This window comes from Aphis gossypii, chromosome 1 (assembly GCF_020184175.1).
Source record: "Aphis gossypii isolate Hap1 chromosome 1, ASM2018417v2, whole genome shotgun sequence".
Lineage (NCBI taxonomy): Eukaryota > Metazoa > Arthropoda > Insecta > Hemiptera > Aphididae > Aphis > Aphis gossypii.
Window position 1 is genome coordinate 55696959 of NC_065530.1, and position 23463 is coordinate 55720421.

Sequence of the window (23463 nt, forward strand, 5' to 3'; positions counted from 1 at the left end):
TAGTTCGACTAGTTATCTGGGTTTTGTTGGATATTTTATTTTATTTCGTCCACATCCTTTTAGTAGACAGTGAAAAATAGATTTTTATATTGTTTGCCAAAAAGCGTAAGGCTAATCGATGTATCGTTTAGTTTTTGTTTGTTTAAACATGCCCTCTATATCGTCTTTATCGAGTAATGCACTATATAGCTGATAATATTATTGTGTACGTCATACAGTAGGGTGAAGACTTTGTATTGTTTCTCTTTTTGTTTTGAAAATCAACCACAGTTGAAACTAAATCACATTAATTTGATAGTAAAATTCTGGATCTAATAAATATAACGCACGTTACTTGGAGTAAATTTAATGTTGGGTAGAATGGAGTAAAGTGAACTAAATCTTTTAAGTTTATTTTTAAACAATATTGTATTTTCTCTTATTTTGATGTTCCAACCCTTTCAAATTACGAAATATCATGTAAATTTTTAAATCTGTATAAAAATCGTCCTTATAATAGTAAATCAAATCGAATTAAATCGTCGCATGATAGTAAATAACAGTCGTAAATATTGATTTTTGTTATATTGTTAGTAAGCTATATAAAGTCGATTATATATTAGATTTTTATGTATTGCGTTAAATAATAATATATGATTATTATGTCGGAGATACCTATTTATCGACGTCTAAGGGATGGTTTACAAGTAATAAATATTACTTAAATGGTATTTTTTTAATATTTAAATTACCGATAACTTATAAAATTAAATATTTGCATACAAATCACGCAATGTTAAGAGATTAAGTCCAAGGATAAAGTTATTTTGAATACCTGTATAATATTATTAATGTTGAATCCATAAATTTAACAAAATTTTACTGTTTATATTTTATAATTGCATATTATAAACAATAAACATAATTTCTTATCCAGACATTGAGTACACCATTTTTTAAAGTTTACATCAAATAAAAGTTTAAATACATAATTTTATGGATAAAATAATGTACTTGTGCTTTAATGTTTTATATTCACTACACTTGAAAGAAAAACACATAAAACTGAAAGTTTACATAGTTGTTACCAATGTTAATTTATCGGTGATAAATTATATCATTAATATAAATACATATAACTTCAGCACTTATTTATCAAAAATGTTTAAATGTTGAATTTAAATTTATTTCTGCCTTTATTAGTATTGTTGGTAATACTTGTTAAACAATTGTATATTATTTTTAAGTATTTTATTATTATATTCAAAAATTGTTATTACAATAAAGATGTACTTTAGAATGTATTATGGAAGTTACAAAAAATCCAAGATTAGTACTGCAATAATGAACGTGCAGTATCTAAATACTAAACAACTGAATATTTTTTATGATAATAACTCATGATTTATAAGTAAGTTAGAACGAACGTAGGTACAACATATTATACTTGTTTTGAATTCAGCACTTCTACAATTATAAGTATAATTGTTCATCCTGCTAACGGTGTAGTCGGCGTTAATAATAATTATCAAACGAAATAAAACGCAAGACTGGCGTTGAGTATATTATATTATAATGGCATAACTGCTGGTATACATATAGATTTCTAAACGTACGTGTTTTAGGTACATGAATATGTTATTATGAGCAATCCGTTTGTATTCCGTCTCGTCCTGATAACGAGAGTAAAGACGCGTTACCGATGACCGCGGCTATGCTGCGAAAACGCAACTCGAAACAATAAATGTACGTGTTTAGGTAGGTATACTGTACCAAGGCTTAGGTTATTATTGAAGATTCGTATAATATTATATTATGTTACAGATAGATTGATTAATAATTCGTTAACAGATCATTTCGTAAATTCATATAATGTAATAATAATGATAATAATAATAATAATGCGTAACGTTGCGTCGATCGCGGACGGTCGCGGGGCGTGGTTATGACTTGGACGACAAAATATCGATGTCCATAATAATAATGTATCACGTCATATTATACGCGCCATATCCGGTTGGTGTTTAGATTTTTTGTGGCGGTCGGACCGGAAGTTTGGCGACCGGCCTATACGTGGTAGCCGGCAGCGGGTGGTGGATGTGCGCGGTCTCTGCGGATTTACGGGTCGTCGTCTGCTGCTGCTGCTGTTGCTGCTGCAGACCCGTTACAGCCGCCGCGGTTGGATTTGTCGGCACCTTCGGCTTCTGCAACACGGACAACGGAATGCGTTTCGATCAGCGCCTGCAATCGCTGCAGCTGCAACGGGTGGTGGATCGGCTAGGTGTCGGCGCCGGTGACGTACAATTCACGCGTGTAATTTGGCGAATATTCGTTAACGAGAGGACAATATATTTTCGGTTGAGAGGAGAAACAGAAATTCATTCATTATTAGATCATATTATTATTATCTTCTATTTTTTTTCTCTGATATATATCTGATAACTGCTGTAGGCACAGCAGAATTTTCGCATCCACGTATTTACTTCATTCAAAAAATACTTAAATTTTCACTCTTCATATACGTTTATGAATCATATTATCGTATTGAGGACCGTGGTTTATGTATATTTTTTCAAAACATTAAAAATATTATGAGTACTTAAGTTTTTACAGTAGTTTTAAAACGGGTATTTTATATTTAGGTTTTAAATATGAATATTATTCATAGTGTTTTGTGTTTTAATAAACATTTTTTGTACCTCACTCAACCCTAATTAAACATAAACATGTATATACAAAGATTTATGTACCTACTATAATAATATTATATGCTGTAGGTATAAATAGGTGCATTATACAATACTGAGTACATTTATTATTTTATTATTCTATAACATCAATCCTCACTATAGTCTGTAAGTAGGTATATTTGTAAGTCACGTAGTGACGTTATAATATGTTAATGGATAGTATAGACACATAGTATATAGTTATGTATATATATTATATAAATAATAAATATATTTCGTGGACTTAACTCGCAAATACTAAAATATGATACGATAAATGTAAGTACTTGGGTATATATAACATAAATATTATAAACAAGTAACAATGATAATTTAAAAATACATTTGAAATCGTTTTTATATAATATGTTTAACGTTTACACTTTTACAGTTAATACTTCTGTTCGCATTAAGCATTATGTTGCTACAACGTAAAAGCGTTTTACGTATACTTAAATATAAACCGACTAGTAAAATTGAGTATTATTGTTTCTATTTTACTATTAATTTTCAAATTACTTTTAATACGTTGTTAAAATAGTATAGTATTATATACTATATCATTAAGACTATTTCACACTCATGGTTTATTATCATGGTTGTAAAATTATACGTTAGAATGTTTGAGTTTAGATTTATATTTTGGATTATTCATGTTATTATGATTTGAAAAATAATTTTCATATTATTTAAATTTTAAGATACTTAATATATTTTTAATAAATAAGTATGATGCTTAGTTTCCTTCACTTATAATATTGTGGTTTAAATAATTGTTTTTTATAATATACAACTAGGTAGTAGATATATACGAAATATTTCCATATTTAGTTGGAAAATTGAAATCAGTTGAAGATATGTTAAAAAAAAATTCTATCAATACTCCACTCTAGTACAACATAATATATTTGCATGCATATCTTATTAGCATCTAAATTTATTTCATTTCTGCGGAGAACAACACCGCACGAATGTTCGCCGAATACACTATTCCCGTGAATCATACAACAATAAATTATTATAATAACTTGTGTACTAACCTGTGGCAACACTCCAAGCATTTTCAGTGATGGAGGTACGCTAAGAACTGACGGCACGGTCACATGGCCAAAGTCCACTGTGAAAGCCTCACACCATATACCGAAATGACCAATATCGAATATGGTAAGATCACCCGGTAACGTTAATACGATAGTCTTACGATCATATCGACGCAAAGGCACTTCTTTTCCATTCTCATCCGCCACCCTAATGCCCTGAGGAGTCGGTTTGTCGCCAGCGCCCACCCAAAACTTGGCATCTAAAAATAAAATCGTTATGGTCCAAGTTAACTTTTAAACACTATATGTGGTATATTATTTATTTATTTTTATTTTTTAGAAAAGAATAAAATACGAGTATATGTACTTCAACAGCAAAAACAACTTTTCATAATAGGATCTCATACTTGGCAACTGATATTTTTTCGAGCAAAAACATTTGGAAACACATTCTATCTTCTTTTACTGAGTATTGTACACTTGGATCGTTTCAATAAAATACATGAAAGTTTTAAATATTGTACAGTAAAAGTCACACAATAGTAATTTTTTTAAATGTTTAAAGTTTAAACAAAAAGCTTAATGCGTGACCATGCTATGAACTGTGGGTTGTTCTTTTTCTTTGCAATGGCAATATGAAATTATGAAAAAAAGATTAAAATACCTACAGTTTTAAAATTTTAATTTACTTTTTATGTTAATATAACAGTGTATAACTACATTATAGTTAAACATTTAATATTACTAAAATATAAATTATATCAAAAGATTTTATAAGGTCATAAAAATAAATTAAATTATTTTATATTTAAATTTTCTGAGTATTAAAAGTAAACTCATTTATGTCAAGATGAGGAAAAATTTAAAACTAATAATTCTATGTCAATAATTATTAATTATTGTAATATTGTTGATCGTTACCTGGTGCTTCGCCATCATAGGAAAATGCTGGTATCAGTAATGTTTGTGCATCAACTACAACTATGTTTTCTGAAGAAACTCCGTGGATTCCGGACAAACCGTCGATTTTTTGAGGTTTCGGGTAATCCAGATTGTAAGGAATTTTTACGTCTCCAAAGTTAACCTTTTAAAATATAATTATTGAATGAGATTAATAAGACATTATATTATTGTAACACGAATGCATGATTATTTCTATAGGTATTAAATATCAAAAATATAAATCATACAGGTTTTCAAAGTTGTAATAATAAATTACCTATCTATGAAATAATGAAGTATCAATAAAAAAGAAATATCCACGATTCTAACCATTTTGATGGTTAGAAATTAGAATATTGTATACAATATTAAAATATTTTCAATTTTGTTTAAAAGACCTATGATGTATATATTATAATTAAAGACTGTAATGATGATACTATTATATTATTATTGTATAATAATTTTAATCAACTGTTCGATAACACATTATGAAGTATATAATCGTTTATTAGATAGGAATCAATCGAAAGTATACAGATTATTATAACACAAAACGACGTTGAATCTAAATATTCGTTATTAAATGCGGCGTTGCACTGTTAAGTGCTCGTATAATTATTTTGGAGCCAGCCGTCGGCGATGGCCGTCAGAAGGTCGAAGGTAAAGCGATTTATTAACACACCTTTCTACAGACGACACGGACTCGACATTAGAAATAGTAAAAAAATAATAATGCACACGGCACACGGCATTTTAATTTTGTTTATTACTTTTTCTTTTTTTTCGTCGTAATACAATATAATATATAACCTGCTAGTTGTTTGACGGTTGTTAAGAGTTGCAGGAATGGCGAATTAAACAAGTGACCGAGAAAGCACAATTACGACCGAGTGTTTTCAAGTTGTTTTTATGATTTGGTTTCATTAAGGCGACTACGGAGGCCTTACACGATGATAATATAGCAGTGCAGCACACGCGTATAATATACGCGTATGAATTAACTGGAGAAAGTGGTCAGGACCGTCTGCTACCGTTAGATACGTAGGTATAATATACGTTTGCATATTATACACACGCCGTTTGGACCGAACGAACGCCACGGATATGTTTTTATCACGATATTATGATCCGTATACCTATATAGAATGTGTAGTACGAGGTTTCTCTAATAAATGATATCGATATGAATACCAAACTTACATACGCGTATACAACAAAATGTATACGTTATGTGTGTCGTGTGTCATGTGTATATAATGTGCGTGTTCGTGTGCGCACGCGTTACTGCGACATGTGCGAGTATTAATTTGTGTAAATGTGCATAAATAAAGCTCTTCCTGTTAGTTGAGTATACGCCAAACTGGGCAGACGACAGACGTGGCGGTCGAACTCGTTATTTCGTCTGTAATATGCACTCACCGAGAAGTCTTCGCACCAAACGTAAAACCACTTGATATCGTGCAGTGTCAAACCCTCCGGCAGAGTGATTGTCAAGTGTTCGTTTCTGTACCGTTTCAGCGGGTTGGTTCTGTGGCGAGAAAAAATAAATTCATATAATATAAAAAGGGTTTTTTTTTCACGCGAGCAGAATGTGTATGATAATAATAATAATAATAATAATAATACTCACGTTGCTTTCTCGTCACGAATCCTGTATCCGTTGATGCCGGGTTGTTTGCCATTGGAACCGTAAAAATATGCGGCTGAAAACACGTATACAATAATATTATTATTGTTGTGTAGAATTTAAAATTTGATATTATTTGATTTTTTTAAATTTATATCGAACCTAACCGAATCTAATTTAATAAAATATAAATTATTGTTTTATCCCCCAGTTTGATCGATACATAGATTATAATATACTGTTGTTGCCAGTATTTCAAATTTGTTGACTGATAAATGTATTTCAGTTGAATAAATTATAGGTAATAGAAAATTGGATACTATATAATAATTCCAATCATTGACACCACTAAAATATGTAGAGCTCGAAAATTTCATTAGCTAGTACATTTAAATCAATATATAATATGTTATCACACTTCAGTTGTTTTTAAATTAAATAGTTTATATATGATCAAAATTATTATAAAATAATAGATAATTCTATAGTAGATGAATTTTTCCCCTCTTGAAAAAAATATAAATATAAATAATATTTCATGAATACAAAAACAAAGAAGTTAAATTTATTAATCTATTAGCTTTTTTTAAAGTTAAATTCTCTATTTATAGATTAAATAGATACTGTAGATCACTAATTTAAACTTGATTTTATTATTTATACGTATTTTATCAAAGTAGTTTATTTAAATATTGGTTTTATTTGATTTTTAACGCTTTTCATTACAGTTGTAGGTATTTGAACTTGTTATGAAATGATGTTAGCTATACAATATTAAACAATATAAAGTAATGATTACCTGGCCCTTCACCGTCGTAAACAAAATTCCTGATGTGCAATGTTCTAGCGTCTACAGCATATACGTCTCCACCTAAACCATGATGATAAGACTTCAAAGGACCTAAGTATTTTCCGTAATACTCTGCGGCGCTAGTTACAACTGAAATAAAAAAATAAAAATACAATATTATACCCAATTAATGTATTTTTTTAAAAGTCTAATTTAATTAAGATTAACACAATATTTAGATTATTTAGGATTTTTAAAATTTTTAACTTATAAGATTTAATATAACTTTTAATATAACTGAAATACGCACAAATATTGTTCACATATTTTGTATTTTTACCCTATGACTTGTAATTACTTGAAACACTCAAATATCTTTAATAGTCGATTATATGATTTTTAACTTTTTTGTTTATTAAAAAGTAAAAAATATACAAGTGTAAAAACTAATACCTATATTATCGTAAACTTTCTGTGAATGTTATAGTTATTTGTATTCATAATGACCGTACAAGCGTGTAGTGCACGTGGCATTATAATATCTGTCAATGATTATAGTTCAAGGTTTAAATTGCATAAGGTTCACAATTAAAGTGAAAGTGTAAAAATTTAGAAAGGAGAGTTTCAATAATGTTCAACTTAGGAATATAAAAAAAATTATTTTAAAATGTTCTAGTATTTAAATTTGTAACTTGGATACCTAATAAGATATAACATGCAGTCGGCGCTAACTATTTGCTCTGCGTTAGACTTACACGTAAACACAAATGCATATTATTGAAAGATAGTTGAAAATGAAAAGCTAACTTAAAATTATACAAGTCAATAAATTATTGTTTTTTCGGTATTACAGAATGAAAGTTTATTTTTTAAAAAAAAACAAATTTTCACAGAGAAGTATAAAAAAAAAATAAAAATGTTCAATTTCAATATAGAACATATCAGATTGGGAATTTAATATTTTTGACATAAGTATACGTATGCAATTTAATAATATAAGTATTCATTTTTGAAATTATTTTAAATAACTATAGTTATTTTTTTGATGATGTAAGGCAAGTTTATTTATTTAATGGATTTTTTTTTGAGAACAGTCGATTCGTATTTCATAATGTTATCTAAATTAATCGTGTTTGTTCGGACCTTGGTTATTGAAAAACCCCTTGTCGAAATCAATACGTCATATCATATTATAATATAATATTATATTAATTGTACCAGAACGTTTTTTATTTTTATTGCTGAATAGTTAACATATTATTGCAAACGGTCCATTGAAAGAAACAGGTTGCAAGATAATATTATTGTTTCGGGTCAGGTCACATGCATACACACATATACACACACACACACACACACACACACACACACACACACACACTAATACTCAAAAATGATAATTATTAGAAGATCATAATCCGCATAAACCGTAGATGGCCCAATAACCTGCATACGTATATCATCGTACATTATTCATGTGGACGTATACGTAGATATTATGCTTACATACATATAAACACGTTGTAGCATGGATGAACGTGTTTCGCTTTGTTCAGTCAGTAGTCACGATAAACAATTATCGCCCACATTTTCAATTAGAGCGGAAGAAAATTTTAATTACTAGTCTCATATACATATAATGTAATATAACGGGTTTCAACGAGACCACGACGACAAATTGCAGTAAAAAGTAGAGGGATGGATTTAAAGTTACTTTGCTGTTGTCATATAGATTACAGTATAATAATGTAGGCGCGTGTATAGACGGTATAAGCGAGTAGGAATGCTGTAAAAAGGACTGCAAGGTATTGTGGAACGAGCACGCGCGCCAGGAGAGGAGGAAGTCTGCTTCACGATGCATTTGCGTTGGGACTTTTACGTGTCACATCGTACAGAAATGCTTTTGTAGTCGTCGGCAATTTTAATCATGTCAACCTAGTATATAGAATAGAGAGGAAAATCTGTTGACCTGTAAAGTACCCGATTGACTTTTCTATTACACACAATACACGTCTATATATTATATATGTATTATACACTGCAGCTCCTTATTTCTAAAGAAACTTCACACTTTTTTTTTGTTGATCGTATACACCTACTTTTGGTTGATCGTATTCAATCCGATTATTTATACATCGAATTGGTTGCCATCATAAGGGTTACCAAAGAAATACCTAACCATAGAGTTTTTTCTATTCGGCTACAAAGATGCCATTTTTTATATACGAGTAGAACGAATTTTAATCGTTTTAATTGAAAATCGATCCGGGTTCAAGATAGTTTTGCACGAATAAGATCTAAAGATGAATAGTTTTATGTACTTTACTTTTATCTTTACTGTCTATTGTTCTATTTATCTATTTATTATTATTATTGTTATTATTTTTGTTTCATTTATATTATACCATCAATAATAATAGCATTAAACGACAGTGAATTGCAAAAATTATCATAACAATAGGAGTTTGATTTTATGTATTCTCCATTACATTTTGACGATGCTTGAAATTTCAGTAGAAAGCCGACTCGGGCGTCCGAATAAGGATAGGTACTTTTAGTAAACGACAAAGTCGTGCATCTACCCCATATGCACACGATGTATTTCGAACAAAAGCTGTATCGATAAAGCTGAAACGATCCCAAACTTGGGCATCATTATATTATATCACACATTAAATTCAAAATCAAAGTCGAATTCAAATTATTTTTTATTGTGACGATTATTGCGTTTATTCGGTCATGACATTGGTACACAATGCAATTAGTAAATCATGACATTTTATTGCTATGTGTATAGTTAAGTTTTATTTATAAATAATGTAACATAAACATTATTGTTGAAAAAAATAGTCTGTATTTATACATATTAGATCACCCAATCTAACTAATTATTGATGAAATATAACAATTTAGTATACCTAATAGAATACATTTTAAATTGTTATAGTTATTAAGAAACAATTAGCACAATTTACTACTTGGTCATTAATGTAAATCTTGTTTCTCTAGAGTATTTAGATTTTTTTTTAAACAAGTCAGAGAGAAACAATCATTATAATAATTATCAAAAAGTATAGAATAGTGTCAATGTATAGTCAAATAAATACATGATAAATAATTAGAAATAATTAAATAATTATTTATTTTCATACACAATTTACATACATCTGAGAAATCTTGCAATAGCGAAGCATTGCCGGGTCAGCTAATAATAATACATAATTCACCTGCAAAGAAATATATTACGAATATATTTTCTATTAACGGGCATTAATTATTGACTGATGAATTACGTAGATAATATTACAATAATTTATATTTGTCCTACAGTATCTGTTATTATGGACTATGATTTTGAGTTTAGATTTTATATTTATGTGATATAGATGATAATATAATAATAATGTAGATTTAAAAACTAAAAAGTACAAATACGGCATTAAATATTTAATAACAAGTCTAAATTATTATTGTAACAGTGTTATCTCGATATTAAGTTAAGACCACGTGCCCTACCATTAGCGTTTAAAAAATATTTAAGCGAAGTCTTTCGTTGAAGGTCGTTTGAAACTTTGAACACATTTTAGATGATTGATTCGTGCGTGTAATATAATACATATTGTTCCCGCTTTTCTAGCAGCGAATTCAATACGTTGGCCTTTGCAATATGTGTTTCGATAGCTTCGCAATTTGGAATAACGAAAGTTTTTCTACTTCCAATAAGAACGTTGGATATAGTGAATATTTTTGTCGTCGTTCTGTATATGACTGCCAAGGACGATGGTGGTGAACGGGATATTTTACAACTGTTTTTTTTTCTGTTATTAAATACTGTATCGTAATAATATAGTCCGGTGACAGCAGTCACTCGTACAAGTTTCGAAAGTGCGAGGGCGATTAAATACGAAAAAAAAAACGTTTCTTTCCGATAATGATTTTATTATCACATGTAAACTTGTGTGTGTATGCTATAATTACATTATATTATGTATGTACTGCAAACAAACCTGTATTATGAAAGGCGTACACGACTGTGACATCGACAAATGTGTCTATATAGTCTATGTGGTGTATTGAATGAAGGTTTCAGATCAACCCTCCTGATTCCTAACAATAATTTAGTTAAGTAATTTTATGTGTCAGAAACTAATAAGCAATCTTGAACCGCTGAATAATCACATCACGTGCCAAGTTTCATAAGAAATTTGTCGATATGTTTATAAGATACGCAGCAATTACGAAGAAAATTTTTTTTTTATAATAAACTTAAGTACTAAGTAGTTATTGTTATCATGGACCCTCCCATATTGCATGGCTTATAAATTTATAATAATAATTTATTTCAATTATATTTAGCAATCAAATTAATACCTAAGCAAAAGATGTTTATTATTTCCTAAAATAAATTATTATTTTCACTTCTGCTAAAATTGCAATGAGTTTATTTCTATAATTTTATGATACTATACAGTATATAGGCATATAGCCTACGTTATTCGAAACTTATAAGCCAACTAACTGATAAGTGTGTTTATGTGTGACTGTAGTTTTTATGATTTATTAAAATAAAAATAAATAAAATAAACAACTATTTTCACGTTTATTTATTTTAAAATTTTGATAAAAAAATGTAATTATCATCAACCATCCGTTTTTATAAATTTAAAAATTAATATCATTAAATTCTGTGGATTATTTCAAGTGATTATTATGGGACTTAAAATGTGTTAACATCTCAACATCATAGTATGAGTCACCACTGTCTGCGTTTCACTGTATCACTATAAATACCTATGTAGTATTGACTATTGATGTTAGCTCCTTCCTTCCAAAATACAAAATTTTATTTATGTTCGAAAGATGATTTTGTCGCGTGACTTTATGTGTGTTTGGTTGAGTTCATAAAATTGTTGAAACGTAAATCATATCGAAAAGGACGTATTCCTTCATTTCAATCACGTGCAAGTGATCAATTCACTAAAAGTTCGAACCCATTTCATTTTTCGAGCACATTTGTCATATAATACGTCATCTACAGTTTATTTCGACTTATTAGTTATTTTATTATTAATACAATAATATGTTTTAGTTCTATTATTGATGAAGTAAAAACATGAAAAAAAAAATGGTTTTATATTTTTATTGCCTACCAAGTATATAGTTATTAATGTATTTTAAAGCTGGAGATACAAATATTTATAAAAGATCTGTAGTTTAATCAAAAACGTTTCTATTGCACACACGTACATATATATAAAACTATACTTATACTTCAATAATTATTATTTATTACAAAGTTAAATTAAATATTAAAGTATGTATATAGTTATATAGTACATATTTTATAAAAATTAAAACTACTTAGGTACATGGTAAAATTAATGTTGATTATATTTATGATTTTACAATCCTACAGATTTAAAATATTAAAATTGTTTGATAGAGTTCAATCATGGTATTTAAATATTTAATAACATACATTTAATAATGTGGTACTGTTAACTTTTTATTAGTATTTATTGTATGTACAACAATTAAAACATGATATAATATGCAATTATTATTTCGTGGTATATAATATAATATGTAAACTGTAAAGACTTTTAAAAATTATGAAAGTTCTTTTAATAACTTATTTAATTAGTTGAATTTATGGTTTGTCGACTATTTATGTTCATTGTTCATAGAAAATACAAAAGCTGTTAAATAATTTAAAAGTAAATCTAGGATTTAATGTAAAAAACGAATTTTATTATTTAATTAATCATGAGCATTACAATTGTACAATAATTAACTAAACATAATAGGAAAAATATAATAATTTTGAAGTAGCCATTGAGCTAATGATTAAAACTTTTAATGGTTTAAAAACACAAATTTATCACATAATCAATTAAAAAAATTTTTTTGTGATTTTTAGAACTGTTTGATTGACTTGTATGGTGCCTTCTGTGGTTGGTACATATTTATGATAACACAATTTTACCCGATGTTATTTATAATTGGTTACTGCATTAATATTATTTGAATAAAATCATTTTAAGCCTTTTTAAATAATTATTTTCTTTTTGTAAGCTGTTTAGTAAGTTTTTAATAAGCTAAGATACATTATATTAAACCGTATTGATGGATATTAAATAATTTTACTGTGATTGAAAATGTTAAGCTTTATAATGTTCCTTGTCATACATTATAATTAGTAGACCTTTTTAACCATGAATTATTAAGACATGAAAATAAATTCACCCCATTATTTTTTAATTGAATCAATAAACATAATTGTAGTTGAGCAGAAAATATTTAACTAGACTTATAACTACTGCTAGCTAAATTACTTTATGGTATGTAGAAATATTACTGTGACAACAATATTATCACTGATAAATTATCAGTTTATTGTCTTATAATATTATAGTCACTATTATTGTACAATAATATTACTTGACTTGAATCATCAAAGTTGTCTTTGCGGATGATTTTTTTTTATAGTTAATATAAATTATAATGTTATAGACTTTTGGGATTACGCTAAATATAACCCTTCCTTTATTTTTTACCATAATTGATCTGTTCAAAATATTGTGTATACATTGGATTATTTAAGCTATCCAAACGTAAGATAATACCAGCGTTTTATCTTAAACGTTTAAAAACTGAACGTTAAAAAAACTTGTCAAGATATTTAAACGTTTATTCATGAATTGCAAATGGATATTAAAGGTTTTAGGAATTAATAGAGCCGATAATTATTATAACATTATAATATTTTTAATATACCTAGTATTACCTACATTAGGGTATATGTAGGTCTTACGTAAATTTTGCATACATGTATTAAAAAAAAAAAAAATATGCTTTTCTAACAAACTCGTATCATTCCATTATTCTGAATAATTTTGTATTAACTGTTTACTGTTGTATATTATAATATTATTATGTATAAGAATCGTATTGTATAGGTACTGCAAATAAGTGCGTTCTATTTTTTAAAAGTAAATCGTATTATCGATAACCATCGGTGAAACACTAAATAATTTTTGTAAACCGGATTCAAACTACGTTAGAAAATTATTATTTTCGACAGATGGAAAGTGTTCTTAGTATTTGGTAGTTATTTGAATCAAATCTTAGGTCTTTACGTGTTTGACTAAACTCACCAATGGCTATATATTATTATTGAACTTATATATTATATATACATTTTACAGTGCTATATTATCTATACATGTAATAAAATTAATCGTTAATAACATTGGAGAGGAGGTAAAAATAGTGTTCGCTATTGAGAAATGTTGAAAAATAAAGATTTCACTTCATTAGGTGTTAATACAAAAGTCAGAAAACAAATCTTAAATTTTTCAAAAAAAAATGATTAATATTTACCAATTAATAATAATTGTAATAGAACTTGGTGTAATTTTTAATTATAAAATCTGTACCAAAAATGTATTCGCCTAAATCATCGACGGTAGACGATTACGATCTGGGATAACAACACAACTGAGGCAATAACATTTAATACGGTCTTAAATCCATTTAGGCCATTAAGTGCTACCATCGTGCGTACTAATGTCGTCGTTACAGTGTTCTCTTCAATCTCTCTCTCTCTGTTTCATTAAACTAAATATTTATGTTTTCCGTATTATTATTATTATTATTATTATTACTACTACTATTACTATACGTCCGCACACATAATATAATAATATTATATTGTAATACACGCCCGTGTTTCTAAAGTATAGTGGCTATTATAAATTTTGCGTAAAGCGAGCTCGGCTCCGTTATCCAGTGACCGCGGCATTGGCGCGAGGTGTTTGGATTGCTCTCGTTTTGACTAATTTATTTTGGTTTCGGCAAGACGGGTCGTGTTGCGGTCAAAAGCGGTTCAGTGCCGTAGTGTCCGATAGTAATTAATAACTGAGCCGACTGATAAATCATCAGCCAAGCCGCAATTTGCGCGTGAATGCTTCTGGAAAACTATCCAGGTTTTAGCGGCGCGAGCCACAGAATAAAAAACAATTAAAAAAATATCAAAAAAAAAAAAAAAAAATACGCATAAAATATAGTATATGTATGTATATACATATAATATACAAATATGCATGTATAAATATTAGTAAATATGTGGTCATCGTCATTGCCAATTTCTCTTCGTTTGGATATGTATTTTTCATCAGTCTATCCGGCGGCGACAGTAACAGTTTTATTTATATATTATGTATAATATTTACTTTATCCTCCCTTGTTTTTTATTAGTACCCCCAAATCGTATTTTATATTTATTTATATCTTTATAGGTACGTATAAAATAACTGTTACATTTTATATTATGTATGTACCTACTATACTCGTGTGTACACTTATCCGCGAATTTATATTATATTATAGGTAGGAACCACGAAAATTGGCCGGCATTTTATTCGAAAAGTCGAAACGCACATAATATCATTATATTGATTTTAATATAAGCTTCTTGTACGTAGGTTCCGTAATATCCTTTAATCTTATTACTCGATAATTACATTATATACGCACTGTGATGCTTAAGTGTGGTTATTATATTATTTTAGAAATGTTCATGTTATAGTTTGTTAGGTACCTGAACTCTACAGACTACGGTAATAGAACCGCATAGCATAACAAGCCACACCATTTGTTAAAATAAAATTCCCTTTATAGTGTAGTAAGCATTAAAGTTTTATTAACATTTTTAATTAGGTCACCGCAAGCCTATATTTTCAAATTATCTAAAAAAATTAAAAACAAATTTACCATGATTTATAATATATTCATTTAAGTTATAATACTTATTCTAATGCCACACTTTTTTAAGAACCGTATTAATTTATAAGTATGTTTTAATTATCTAATTATTGCATTTGATTAGTTTATACCATAAATAATAAATAATGTTTTCCTGATATTTTCTAGAATATAATTTTAAAAACTAAAGTAGTATTTCTAATTGAATAATGGATAGGTCAAGATTTTATAGATATTTAATAAGCATTTATAATCAAAGTAATAGGTTTAATAAAAGTATGAAATATTAACATATTACTTGTTCTTTGAACATAATAAATAATAAGATTACCTTAATTTTGCAAAATGTTAAAAACGTAATAGTGTTATATAATAATTTTATTTACGATAATTCTTTTTGGTATATTTCATGTTTTATTATTATGGCTTAAAAAATTAAAATTACTATCTAATTTACATATGTATCATTGGTTTAATTTATTGTTATGTAAATTGCTAGATGTAATTACAAAAAGAAGTAGAATTTAAATTAAGTATTATTCTAAAAATATACCTATGTGTACAACTGTATTGAGTAAACAAAAGAGTGTCTTAGAGAAATCACCTAAGTATATTCCTATTTGCACATAGTAAAGATGGTTAATAAGTTTGCTCAATTTATTTTTACTAGCAATATTAAATTTTATTCATCTTGTTAAATAGTACAAGTATTCTAGGTTAATTAAAATTCTGAATGGTTGTTAAATAAAAATTAAAAAATAGAATTAATATTTATTTCTTGGTAATTTGTTGAATATATAGTTTTAAAATAATGAATTACTGCATTTTTGAAAATAGAAAAAGTTAATGAGATTTTTTTCAAGAATATTCATATTAAAGTCTTATAATAATTTTAACACGTATCTACCTTACAATATATTAATACAATTGTGAATAGTTAAACTAATGAAAGAATGATTTTTGTGTACATTGTATTTCTTTACACTAAATAATATTATTACAAATTTTTTTTCCAATAATTATTCACATGGTAAATATTACTTATTCTTGAAAATATATTGAAGAAATACAATTAAAAATTAATTATAATTATTAATAATATGGTTCACGGATTATAGGTAATATAAAATAATAAGACTTTAATTTAATATGTTTTTTATTACTTATTCAAAAGATGTTATTTTAATCGATAGTTCAATTGAGAATTGTATATTGTGCATTTTAAACTTTTATGTATGTGTTGAAGTGTGATATATTTTTGGTTAAAAGAGAATACAAACGTTTTGGCATTATGAACTAGGTACTGTTTTTATAAAATATCTACCCAGTTAATCAAATATTATAATTTTTAATTTTTAGTTTCTTGCCGAATTATTCACTTAAATTGCACTAATTATTTTTAAAAATATTTTCCATTATTATACATGGTTACACTTGATTTTACAAAGTTTTAAATTTAAATGTCTTCCTACTAAACGGTTAAGCGAAGACTCATTCTTTTCAAGCTTACCTAAGAGGACTTGTTTAATTTTGGAAATTGATTTCTGTACCTATGCAAAATAAAACTTTCGACGTGTAAATTATACATTTTTTTAATATTTTTTTTGAGCGAGTGTCAGATTAAATTATTCGCTTGACAATAAAGAACCAAGTATTGAGGTTTATATGTTATTCAGAAATACACAACTATACGAGTATAATATAAAATATATTTTGGTATTCTCTTTTTTTTCTGACTTTATAAATGACCTAAATAATATAGTTAACGTAAAATTAAACATTTTACTTTTAAATTATTTTGATGATTGTAATTAAATTAAAAAAATACTTCTCATTCATTGATCCATTACTATTTAGAATATATTAAGATAATTATGCTATATTTCAGTTTTGTCCATATACTTTGTTATTATTCATTAAGAAAACATTCAAGCGCAATAAGTTTCATTAGTTGATAATACAATATTTAGACCGTTACTATTTGGCTTCAATGGTAATAATTGTACGTTTAAGACTTATTATAAAATTATGCAATTTTGTAATCCAATGAAATAACATTTAAAACCTATAATTATAACATAAATCAAAATATTTATAAATATAAAAAGTGAAAAACAAGAAACTTGTTCCATTAAATACAACTAAGTTGATAATAACTGTTGCTATATGTTATTATTAAACTTATAAAGGCTACATATTATTTTTAATAATTTAAATTTTACATAACGGTATCCCTTGTGTACTTCGAATATTGTCATAAAAATTATACCTAAACGATTTCATAAACGGAATAAATGTATTAATGTAATGGTTTTCTCGTGTATTTCCAACAATTCACCATGTAAATACACATACCGGACAATGGCAAACTTATAGTTTTCCAAGTGAATTCGAAACTATGGTCAAGTCTTTTTGGCCACATCAAAGGTCTCATAAGGATCCAACTTAACTGTGAAAATCACTCGTATATACATAATGTATATATTATGCATGTCGTTGGAGGATGTAGTGGTAATGAATAGAAGGAACGCAATATACGCGGTTCGGTACCTACATAAAGTTTTCGAACACCGTATGAAACCTCTGACGGTGCAGGCGCACAGTGGTATATGCGTATTAATTTAAATAGTTTTCACCAGTATTGCAGCGATCTTCTATTTAATTATATCGTGCATGTAATGCAGTGGCGACGAACGCACTGAAGCAATTAGTTACACTAGTATAACTTGCTGTCTCTCGAAATCTCAACTCCTCCCCAATCATCTTAGGCGTCGTTTGAGTTCGCATCGTCTTAATTTGTCAATATGATAGTGGATCGAACACATAATATACTCCTCATTACTCGTAAATTGTTCGGCGTTTGACATTAATATCATTACAATTTGTGATTTATGTGAATAGTTATTAATTTATTATTGTGATATTGCTTCAATGCTTCATAATATACGATATACTGTAAATTACATTTCGTAATTCACTTACAGCGAAATTTCTCATCTATAGAAATCGAATTTTATTTGTACGTATGTTTAGTAACTATATTATGTTGTTTGTATGTCTAATATAGTAGATTATTCTCGCTATGTTTATGTTACTGGGCCCGCTATGGTTTCAATGCAATCTGATAAAAATCATCCTAAAAGTGCATTTATAATAATTTATTTTCTAGTCACCCGAGAGAGACACCGTTAGTACCACCTCCGAGTATACAAATTAACGCACTAACGACTGGTCTGAGTCTTCTGTCGTTTATTTTCTTCATTCCTATGCTATCCTCTTGTCCCATGATAGCCATTTTAATTGTCGGCCTTATAGTGTTGCCTAACGCCTGACTAATTTACCAAACCATTATTATACTAATATATACATGTAGGAGTTTTAAATGTATATTTTATAATGTAGTAATTTTCACAATAAATTCGACTTCGTGTCGTACCTTATATTTTACAAAGTGGATCGACAAGTTTCTGAGCGTATAATATAATAAACGTAGGTACCTATTACCTATACAACATTTTATATATAATAAACACGTATCATACACGCACGTATAATTTGATCTGTTTAATTAAGTTTAAAGTGGCTGTAGTGTGAGGGAGTGTCGCCGCCCCGACGTGGCTTATGTCGGTGATTACTCTTTGATTAGAATTAGAGTATGGTAGTACTGACGATGGTAGTTATAGTGAAAGGCAGCAAATGTGGAAAAGTAAAATCATATTTTATTGCCAACTAACTTGAGCAATAATAGTCACAATGACCTCCGTGGTGTTAACAAAAATAAAAATAAATATGCGATTTCAGCGTCAGGAACAATGGGACCGTTAATAATCATCAAATAAGACTTGTCCCTATAGGCATAAAGGGTCAACAACGATCAGTTATTTCAAAATGTAGTTTTGTCAGCAGTCATAATATAGTTGTGTACTTAATCAGAACGGTAGAATTGATCAGTATGATGGGAGTGGTTGGCTGACTAAGTATATATGGGTATTATTAATTTCTTATGGATATTTTAATAATACTTTTTAAATTTTTATATATCTATCGTCTTAAATTATTATTTATTATTATACGTTTAAGTTTTATTTTTTCATACAGTCATATGATTATTTAAAATGAATCAAAGGGAGGGATACCATAAAATATGTATAAACTTGAATTAAATTAATCAATACTGTTTAGTATGTTAAACAATATAAAAATGTAGGTAATTGGTTTAACCCTTTGAATTAGTTTCGTCTCGTTTTAGAGAATATTGTTAGTTCATAGAATCTTGTTTAGTTATACCTAAACGACCTAAACACGGTTGTGGTTTTCTCGTATCAACGATAATAATAATTAGGCCGAACGAATGGGGAAACCATGGGGTTTTGTCTCTATCCGGATGCTGAATTTCAATGAAGAGGTGAAAACCATCCAAGAAAATAAAAACTAAACAAATAAAAAAGAAAAAAAAAATATTTGCTTCAGCTGAACACGCGCGTGACTTTATACCGGTAAATCCGTGTCGTCGTCATTGTTATATTTTTCTTTACCATAGGTATTTTGTATATAGTATAATAGACAGGAATAGATTGGTGGACAATGTGTTAGCATAACACAATAAGTGAATAATATGTTAAAAGACACCTATCCAACGTATAATTTTCATATGATAGGCAGCATATAATTTTCTAAAATTTCCTAATTTATGTATTTACCTATATAATTAACTATTTACGAACAAAGTATAAGACGTTCAAATAAAAAGAAAAACAAATATTTTATGTAATAGATTAAACTTTGTTTCAAAGAATACGTTTGAATTATGTGATATATATTATAATGGTATTATATTGTCAAATCAAATAATAAAAAAACAATTTATAAAAACGTAATATTAATATCTGATGTAGTTTGATAAATGGTTTTTAACAGTTGATACGTTCATAAAGACTAAGTGCACAAAATATTTATCAAAAATTATGATTTAAAGTATAAAAATATATTAAACTCCTTGTACCATGATTAAAAATAGTTATATTTATTATAATAGAAAGGGAAAAAAAAGAAAACACTTTTTGATAAAAGTGTCACAACTTAAACGTGTCCTTTTTTGCAATTTTCTTTAACGTGTTTAATAATTTTATAAATTTAAGTAATTTTCTCTTCAAAAGAAACCTTTTTAATACTTTACAACTATTGTGTTCAAAATATAATACGTTAATTTGAAAAAGCCCCCTGTCGAGTTATAAGAAAATTATTATTTACGCATTTACACCTTCAAACCCGATAATAATATAATGTATGTTATTTATATTTAATACATTAGGTTTTAAAGAATTCGTGTCAAATAATGGTAGCCAATAGTAATACATCGAACGGGGATTCATTAAACGCGGAACACGTCTATAAAAGTGGCGTCGACATTATTTAATTATATTATATTATGTATACATGTATGTACTCGTAAGTGAATATTATTATAACTATAGCGAAGTTGTATTGTTATCGCGTGTATAGTCGCATGTATAATGTTATATTATTACTATAAACTAACTGCAGAATGATATAAGCTTTACCGCCGAATGTGACGAAAAACGAGACTTACCGGACGTCAGACAGAGCAATGCGATGAACATCTGCAACCCTAGATGATGATTATGATGGTTACGACGATGGCTGCGAAGGCCCACGGTAGACACTACGTCGGAGCAACGCATCGTGCTGCTTTGCGCGAGCGTTTCAACAGGTGAACGTGTGCGACACGAGTGATCACCAGAACGCCAAGTCGCGCGGTCGTCTCGGGAGCCAGCTAACCGCGGTGGTTGTGGAAAAGACGCAGCGTCGACGGCCCCATTGGACGACCGGCGGGCCCGGTTGTCGTGCCGTCTTCGAGTTTCCCCACCAACGACTGTGGCGGCAGCGAAGAAACAGTGCCGGCGGCAGCGATGTTTGCAGCTTGGTATATTATATTTTAATGTCGTGGCCCATGGATTGTTACGTCGGAATAATACCTACCTACCACCCGGTGATTGGTATTACGAACATTAATTTGTCCAAAATGGCAAATATCGAAGCTATCCACCCGCTCACACTAACATTACAACCTGCTTGTTTGTGGTTTTTTTTTTTTTTTTGATATATTCATATTATATTTTACAGTAGGTATTAGTTAACAATAATGTATCAGTTTAAAATTTGTTTCATTACACTTGACCTATAACTTCCAATATTAAATACCCTATGCGTACAATATAATATTATCTTCCCAGTTTTTGTATTGCATACATCAATATAGAATGTGGTATGTTCCCTATGATGATAATCAATAAAATAGATACACAATGTTAATTTATCACACTGAAATACTAAATTAAAATCAACATAATATTATTATATTTATTAAATAAAGATAGTTAAATGTAAAGATATTTGTACACCCTAACAAAAATATTCTATCACCTAAATTGTTTTGTGTTGACTGCCTCAAAAAAAAAAAGTATGTCTATGACTCCACTGCTACCAGCTATATTATTATTCTATATAACGGAGACGACTATAATCTTATTATTATTTTTATGATACCGCAAATCGACTATCGCCATTGTTTAATATTATAAGTTATAACATTGTATTGAAAGTAACGTGTACACTGTATACTACTATGGTTTATATTGGTTTGATATCACCCACTCACGTTATAATGTTAGGCTATAATATTTTATTATTGTTTTTAGTACTGCAGTTATGATTTTTCCGTAAGAAACTGTTATGTTATTTAGAACTTAGAAATAATTGAAAATATATCATAATAATGTTTCTCATGTAATGTATATACTTGAAATGACTTAAATAATGAGTTAATATTGTTTTTTGGATTTTCCTTATTTTGGAGCTATGTTTAATTGCTTTTTTAAACAAGAGCTTAGGTTATTTTAATTTTATCGTTATTGTCTTCAAAATATTTCACAAAATACATTAGAATTCATTTAGAATATTAAATATATTATCAATAATAATTTAAAGTACTTACTTGGTGTAAATTATTGATAAATGTGTAAGTTTGTATTATAATATTATTGCATATAAATGTCATAGTATATTGATTTGTGTCCTTTATATAAAGTATAGATATTAAAGACAGTGGTAAAATTTTTTATAACAAAAACAAAATGTATTCACATATTTATGACTTGTACAATAAAGGACTATTTACAATGTATTGTTATGGTTAAGTTGAAATACATTCAAATTGTAAGTAACGTTTTATCAACACATTTAATATATGTTAGACGTGACACAATGCAGCGTGAAAAACCCTTAAGTACCTAATGTGTCATGATCACTGATTACCAAATAATAGTAGCTAATTAAAATTCGTGCTATAAATAATTGTTTAACAATAATCAGCATCAATCATGAGCTAAGTTGATAATGGTTGTTACACTTTAAATAAACATAACAACATCATGAATTTTGTCAAAAAAAAAAACCCGAAAATTCGAAATAATTTCTTCAGCGCTGCTTACGAATTGTACCCCAGGGTTTTTCTTGAGTATGTGTGATTCGCGTTTCACTTACCTATGATATCTAAAATGTTTAAAG

General features: G+C 28.1%; 2 protein-coding genes across 2 annotated transcripts in view; one reads left to right on the forward strand and one right to left on the reverse strand.

Moving 5' to 3' along the window:
• The window catches only part of LOC114127066 (protein Skeletor, isoforms B/C), a 32422-nt gene extending 10723 nt beyond the window's left edge, over positions 1-21699 (reverse strand). The window contains exons 1-6 of the mRNA XM_027991180.2: positions 21467-21699; positions 7120-7260; positions 6324-6396; positions 6113-6221; positions 4670-4832; positions 3749-4008 (exon numbers count right to left, since the gene is read on the reverse strand). Of these exons, the coding sequence (XP_027846981.2) occupies positions 3749-4008; positions 4670-4832; positions 6113-6221; positions 6324-6396; positions 7120-7260; positions 21467-21578 (858 nt within the window). The 5' untranslated portion in view covers positions 21579-21699. The remainder of the gene's footprint in view (positions 1-3748; positions 4009-4669; positions 4833-6112; positions 6222-6323; positions 6397-7119; positions 7261-21466) is intronic.
• The window catches only part of LOC114127068 (PCI domain-containing protein 2), a 564778-nt gene that overhangs the window by 166202 nt on the left and 375113 nt on the right, over positions 1-23463 (forward strand). The gene's annotated exons all lie outside the window — the stretch shown is intronic.